This window comes from Littorina saxatilis, linkage group LG13, assembly GCF_037325665.1.
Source record: "Littorina saxatilis isolate snail1 linkage group LG13, US_GU_Lsax_2.0, whole genome shotgun sequence".
NCBI classification, from domain to species: Eukaryota; Metazoa; Mollusca; class Gastropoda; order Littorinimorpha; family Littorinidae; genus Littorina; species Littorina saxatilis.
This window is the reverse complement of record NC_090257.1, coordinates 27,145,471-27,153,580: the sequence shown is the minus strand read 5'-3', so window position 1 is coordinate 27,153,580 and position 8,110 is coordinate 27,145,471. Positions and strand designations below refer to the sequence as shown.

The window sequence follows — 8,110 nt, the reverse complement described above, 5'->3', positions numbered from 1 at the left end:
TAAATGTTTTAACATAGAGGGGGGAATCGAGACGAGGGTCGTGGTGTATGTGCGTGTGTGTGTGTGTGTGTCTGTCTGTCTGTCTGTCTGTGTGTGTGTGTGTAGAGCGATTCAGACTAAACTACTGGGCCGATCTTTATGAAATTTTACATGAGAGTTCCTGGGTATGATATCCTCAGACGTTTTTTTCATTTTTTGATAAATGTCTTTGATGACGTCATATCCGGCTTTTCGTGAAAGTTGAGGCGGCACTGTCACGCCCTCATTTTTCAACCAAATTGGTTGAAATTTTGGTCAAGTAATCTTCGACGAAGCCCGGACTTCGGTATTGCATTTCAGCTTGGTGGCTTAAAAATTAATTAATGACTTTGGTCATTAAAAATCTGAAAATTGTAAAAAAAATATTTTTTTTATAAAACGATCCAAATTTACGTTCATCTTATTCTCCATCATTTGCTGATTCCAAAAACATATAAATATGTTATATTTGGATTAACAACAAGCTCTGAAAATTAAATATATAAAGATTATTATCAATTTATTTTTTAAATCAATTTAAAAACACTTTCATCTTATTCCTTGTCGGTTCCTGATTCCAAAAACATATACATATGATATGTTTGGATTAAAAACACGCTCAGAAAGTTAAAACGAAGAGAGCTACAGAAAAGAGTGCTATCCTTCTCAGCGCAACGAATACCCCGCTCTTCTTGTCAATTCCACTGGCACTGCCTTTGCCACGGGCGGTGGAGTGACGATGCTACGAGTATACGGTCTTGCTGCGTTGCGTTGCGTTCAGTTTCATTCTGTGAGTTCGACAGCTACTTGACTAAATGTTGTATTTTCGCCTTACGCGACTTGTTAAATTTAGTCAAGTTTTGACTAAATGTTTTAACATAGAGGGAAAATCGAGACGAGGGTCGTGGTGTATGTGCGGGTGTGTGTGTGTGACTGTGTGTGTGTGTGTGTGATTATGTGTGTGTGTGTGTGTGTGTGTGTGTGTGTGTGTAGACTAAACTACTGGACCGATCTGTATGAAATTTGACATGAGAGTTCATGGGAATGATATTCCCGGACTTGTTTTTCTTTTTTTCGATAAATGTCTTTGATGACGTCATATCCGGCTTTTTGTAAAAGTTGAGGCGGCACTGTCACACCCTCATTTTTCAATCAAATTGATTGAAATTTTGGCCAAGCAGTCTTCGACGAAGGCCGGATTTCGGTATTGCATTTCAGTTTGGTGGCTTAAAAATGAATTAATGACTTTGGTCATTAAAAATCTGAAAATTGTAAAAAAAAATATTGTTTTTATAAAACGATTTAAATTTACGTTCATCTTATTTTTCATCAATTTCTGATTCCAAAAACATATAAATATGTTATATTTGGATTAAAAACAAGCTCTGAAAATTAAAAATATAAAAATTATTATCAAAATTAAATTTCCGAAATCGTTTTAAAAACTATTTCATCTTATTCCTTGTCGGTTCCTGATTCCAAAAACATATAGATATGATATGTTTGGATTAAAAACACGCTCAGAAAGTTAAAACGAAGAGAGGTACTGTAAAGCGTGCTATGAGGCACAGCGCAACCGCTACCGCGCCAAACAGGCTCGTCACTTTCACTGCCTTTTGCACTAGCGATGGACTACGTTCAGTTTCATTCTGTGAATTCCACAGCTTGACTAAATGTAGTAATTTCGCCTTACGCGACTTGGTTTTTACACAGAGGGGGAATCGAAACGAGGGTCGTGGTGTATGTGTGTGTGTGTGTGTGTGTACTTGTTTGTGTGTGTGTGCGTGCGTGCGTGCGTGTAGAGCGATTCGGACTAAACTACTGGACCGATCTTTATGAAATTTTACATGAGAGTTCCTGGGATTGATATCCCCGAACATGTTTTTCTTTTTTTCGATAAATGTCTTTGATGACGTCATATCCGGCTTTTCGTGAAAGTTGAGGCGGCACTGTCACGCTCTCATTTTTCAACCAAATTGGTTGAAATTTTGGTCAAGTAGTCTTCGACGAAGCCCGGACTTCGGTATTGCATTTCAGCGTGGTGGCTTAAAGATTAATTAATGACTTTGGTCATTAAAAATCTGAAAATTTAAAAAAATAAAATAAAAAAAAATTATACAATGATCCAAATTTACGTTTATCTTATTCTCCATCATTTTCTGATTCCAAAAACATATAAATATGTTATATTTGGATTAAAATCAAGCTCTGAAAATTAAAAATATAAAAATTATTATCAAAATTAAATTTTCGAAATCAATTTAAAAACACTTTCATCTTATTCCTTGTCGGTTCCTGATTCCAAAAACATATAGATATGATATGTTTGGATTAAAAACACGCTCAGAGAGTCAAAACGAAGAGAGGTATAGAAAAGCGTGCTATCCTTCTCAGCGCAACTACTCAACCACACTTTTTGTCAATTTCACTGCCTTTGCCATGAGCATGAGCGGTGGACTGACGATGCTACGAGTATACGGTCATTGCGTTCAGTTTCATTCTGTGAGTTCGACAGCTACTTGACTAAATGTTGTATTTTCGCCTTACGCGACTTGTTTTAGAGTATCATCAACTCATGTCCCTAAAAGGAAAATTTCCTGTGAGGACGTCAAGGACCCCCTAGATTCTAGTCCAATAAAATACTGGAGCTGAAAACACACAGGAAATCTACAGAAACATTCCAATATCTCCACCGGGAATCTGCCCACCCCCCCCCCCCCCCCAGCGTCTTCTAATGCCTTGTGAAATGGGAATTGACCAGATACATCCGCACCAACAATAACATAACCACACAGAACAAGGAAACTGATTTATTCCTATTAAAACTCATGGAAAGAGAATATACCAGATGAACTGAACACAATTGTTAAAACATGTTAACAGATCAAGTGATAAACAACACCCGCCATACCAGGCAACAAAAGCAATATAACACAGGGAACTTTTCTTCATCGAATCGACTTGTTGCACTGAAATACAACAATCACCGAAAAAACGGTGAGATTAAGTTCAACCACGAAACAAAAACAACAGTTTTTGCACTGATAAACAGTGTCTAACCCTACACTGATTATCAGTGCTAGGTACACGGAAGAATTGACACGTAACACGGTCACCCAACCGCAATTCCGCCCACCAAGCCTAAGGGATGTTACGGTAGTTAACTCCCTTGCGTCGTCTTTTCACTGGGAAACCATTACAAAACATTGCATTTTAAAATGTTTTTCCCCAGCAGAAGAAATGTAACGGTATATCCCTTTTAAAAAGTATACGTATGTGTTCATGCTAAACATGTCTCACTCTTGTTTTTGTTTTCCTTGATTTGCCTGTAAACAAAACGAACTGGGCGGCACAATTATTTCGGCAACTTCAGTGCCGCTAGCGCACGCGCGGAGTTGGTGATCCTGTCTAATATATATCAATGATCTGACAAAGAGTAACTTTGTTTTGCTTTTATTTTGTAGGACGGACGGTGGAAAGAGGAGGGGTGGGGGGGGGGGATTGTCGTCAAGGGGGCGTGTCAGTTGCTCTGCAAACGCTCTGCAGTTTTTGATTGGCTGCGAGTGTCGGATGCTGTCAGCTGGACCAGAGTCCACTTTCAAAGTGCATTGTAGAGACGAGATTTGCGGATGCTCCGCAGACAGCCCGGCCAAGGTACACTTTCGAAGTATCGAAGTATACTTACCCACGGCTACTTACCTGTGTATTTGACATACTTTCAATCCGCTATGAGCGAGGTGCAATACCTTGTGTGTGTGTGTGTGTGTGTGTGTGTGTGTGTGTGTGTGTGTGTGTGTGTGTGTGTGTGTGTGTGTGTGTGTTTGAGTGTGTGTGTGTGTGTGTATGTATGTGTGTGTGTGTGTGTGTGTGTGTGTGTGTGTGTGTGTGTGTGTGTGTGTAAAGTGATTCTGAGAAAACTACTGGACCGATCTTCATGAAACTTTACATGATAGTTTCTGAGTATAATATCCCCAGACGTTATTTTTAATTTTTTGATAAATGTCTTTAATGACGTCATATCCGGCTTTTTGTGAACGTTGAGGCAGCACTGTCACGCTCTCATTTTTTAACCAAATTGGTTGAAATTTTGGTCATGTAATCTTCGACGAAGCCCAGACTTTGGTAATGCATTTCAGCTTGGAGGCTTAAAAATTAATTAATGAGTTTGCTACTTAAAGTTGTCATTAAAACTGATTTTCCGCAAACAGATTTAAAAATCATTGCATTGTATTCCTTATCTTCTGCTGAATTCAAAAATATATATAGATATGTCATGTGTACTCTACAAATGTACTTAGAATGAAAGAAAACAGGTTCAATAAGTTCTACGGACGCGTGCTTCGCGGCGGCGAGCGTGACCCGTCTTGTTCTTCGATATGGTTAGCCGAGACTATCTGAATGAAGTCTCGGCGATGATTGGTTTGTGGTGTTGATCTTGACAAAATGTTTTTATATCGCTTCACGCGACTTGTTTTTGTTTACAATTCACAGGTGTTTCAACGTCGAATTGATGGTTCACTGGATTTCTATAGAAACTGGACGGAATATGAGAACGGCTTTGGTGACTTGACGTGCAACTTTTGGCTAGGTAAGCCTTTTGTCTCACACAGTCAAACATTCAGTCAATTGGATCATACAACGAGATGAGTCGCGTGCACACATTCTTACAAATGGTGTGCGTAGGAGATATAACAGAAATACACATAGGTTGTACTGACAAACGTACCCCACGTCACATCTGTGTTTACAACAGGAAACAATACGAACTGCTCAATACCCTTTCAATCCCCCCCCCCCCCCACCCCTCCTCTCACTCCAACCCAATACCCCCGCCGGGCGCGACATTTGGTGACAGGGTGTCGAACGAAGGGAAAGTGAACTGTGTGTGTTGATACTTTCCAGGTCTTGACGCCCTGCACATGTTGACGTCCAGACAGAAGTATGAACTGTGTGTGTTGATACTTTCCAGGTCTTGACGCCCTGCACATGTTGACGTCCAGACAGCAGTATGAACTACGCGTGGACCTGATGATGTGGAACGGAACAAAAGGTTACGCCACCTACAACAACTTCTCCATCAGCGACAGCAGCGACAACTACCGTCTGAACTTTGACAGCTTCAAAAGGGGAAATGCTGGTACGTAGTGATCTAAAAAGAAAAACAAGTCGCGTAAGTATAAGGCGAAATTACTACATTTAGGCAGGCTGTCGAACTCACAGAATGAAACTGAACGCACTGCATTTTTTTTACCTAGACAATACAGCTTCGTCAATCCCCGTGACAAGGATATCGCTCACTTTTCACGTGCAGAACGAAGTGAAATTGACTGGCCAGTACAGCGCGGTATTGTGCAAAGCAGGAAAGCGCGCTTTTTTGTATTCTTTTTTAACTTTATGAGTTTGTTCTGATTACCACATAATCATATCTATATGTTTTTGGAATCAAGAAATGATAAAGAATCAGATAAAATCATTTTTGGAGTGATTTTTGAAATTGTAATCGTAGTACTAATTAGCCTACTTTCGTTAATTGTGATCACATTTTAAGAGTAAACATGACATAATTATGTATATATTTTTAGATTCGGAATGACAACTTTAATGAGCAAACTAATTAACTATGTTTTTTATTTCCGAGCTGCAATGCAATCCCATAGTCCGGACTTCGTCAAAAATTGCTTGACCAAAATTTCAACCAGTTTGGTTGAAAAATGAGGGCGTGACACTGCGGCCTCAACTTTTACAAAAAGCCGGATATAACGTCATCAAAAACATTTATCCAAACAAAGAAAAAACGTCTGGGGATATTATACCCAGGAACTTTCATGTAAAGTTTGATGAAGATCGGTGCAGTAGTTTTCTCTGAATCGCTCTACACACACACACACACACACACACACAAACACACACACACACACACACACACACACACGCACACGCACACGCACACACAGACACACATACACCACACCCTCGTCTCGATTCCCCCGTCTATGTAAAAAAAAATAGTAAAAACTTAACTAATTGTAAAAACGAAGGGTAGTAGGTCAAGAAATATCACTTAAACAGCTTCCCAAAATGCATGATGTAAGTAAAGTTGGTGTCTAACATGTACCTCATATATTTCTCTTTTTGCTGCATTAAAGCGCTCATTAAAAATATAGCTCACAGTGCCCGTATCCAAAGACTTCTTGAAACACATGTTGCTGTTAGACACCAAACCTTGCATTCAAAGCTGTTTTATTATTATGGATTGCACCCAAGCACACACTTCGTGTAATTGAGACGTAGATGAGCTTATGCTTACTTTCTTTCTTTCTTTCTTTATTTGGTGTTTAACGTCGTTTTCAACCATTCAAGGTAATATCGCGACGGTTATGCTTCCTGCACCTTGTGATTTTGATTGCTCTTTATGTAAAATTGACGGAAATAGATCAATTCAAAGTTTTCTAGTTCGAAACAACAAGGCTACGACCAAATAACTTGCATGTTACAGCCTTCATTAAATTCAAAATATAATGAAAGCTGTAGCAGGCAAGTTATGCGTGTCGAAGCCTTGTGTTTTCGAATTACATCACTTTGACTTCATCTAATTCTTAAGTGTTGCATGCAGAATTAATTCAACAACAAAATCCAGTCGGCAGCAGGCTGTTGATTTTGTATGTGTAGTAGATAAAGGGTACCATCAACCCATGTAAAAGCATAAACACAACTGTAGTGGTGAATATGATCACTAACAAGACAGTATACTGAGAGCACTTACGAACAAAAATGTAGGATCCAAACAGCATGTGTATTCCTTGTGGCAGTTAATCATGAATCTCTTGACTTCTGCACACACACGCACACACACGCACCTAAAGTGTGGATGGTTACCTAAGAGGCGGCACTGGGTGTAGTGCCTTTCTAGTGCACTTGCACTACAACAGCACTGGGTGCAGTACTCGCTCCGGCATCGAAGAATTTTGCACTAAAAAATGCACAAAATTTGACCTATTTCGTCGCCTATAGAGGACGGAAAGAATGTCATTTTGAACATTGTTATGACATTCTTTCCGTCAAAAAAGTCAATTTAACGGTGTCAATTTAACCATAAGGCAACCATCCACACGTGTGGACGGAAAGAATGTCATTTTGAACATTGTTATGACATTCTTTCCGTCAAAAAAGTCAATTTAACGGTGTTAAATGAAGCGACCATCCACACAATTAGGTTGCCATCCAGAGTTTAGGTTGCCATCCACGTGTGGATGGTTGCCTTATGGTGATTTAGGCAACCAAACCTGTGGAAACATGGGTACACACACACACACACACACACACACACACACATACATACAAAACACACGCACACACACACATACACACACACACACACACTCACTCACTCACACACACACACACACACATTCACACACACCCCACACACATACACTCACACACACGCACCCCCCTCCCATCGCACACACATGCGCATGCACACACACACACACACACACACAGACACACACACACACAAACACACACACACACTCACTCACAAACACACATACATACACACACACACACACACACACACTCACACACACACACACACACACCAGGGGCGGATTAGGGGAGTGGTTACAGGGGTTCCGGACCCCCCCCCCCCCCCCCGGCTGTCCCCCCAAAAAGATGTAATACTAACTTTAAAGGAAATAACGAGTGGCTGCTGACACCAGTTGATCATGTTTAAAATCAAGGATAAGCCATAAATTGTTCATAAAAAAGCTAAAACTCTTCAGCTTCAGGGGTGCTTCGCCCCCAAAACCCCCCAACAGGGCCTTGCCCCTGTACCCCACAAGGAGTCTACCCCTGGACCCCAGGTTGTTCTCCCTCCCCCACCTTTGGCTTAACTGCTCCGCCCCTGCACACACACACACACACACACACACACACACACACACACTCACTCACAAACACACATACACACACATACACACACACACACTGACGAGGCTATTAATCTCCACCCACAGGTGACAGCCTGAGCTTTCATCGCGGTTGCCAGTTCAGCACGTGGGACAGGGATCACGACTCATACATCACCGAC

The 8,110-nt window shown here is 40.6% G+C and overlaps 1 protein-coding gene across 1 annotated transcript in view; it reads left to right on the top strand.

The window, feature by feature from the left end:
- Nucleotides 1-5,163, top strand: part of LOC138946129 (ficolin-1-A-like) — an 8,326-nt gene extending 3,163 nt beyond the window's left edge. The window contains exons 2-3 of the mRNA XM_070317634.1: nt 4,510-4,606; nt 4,988-5,163. Of these exons, the coding sequence (XP_070173735.1) occupies nt 4,510-4,606; nt 4,988-5,163 (273 nt within the window). The remainder of the gene's footprint in view (nt 1-4,509; nt 4,607-4,987) is intronic.
- The last annotated feature ends 2,947 nt before the right edge of the window (nt 5,164-8,110 follow it).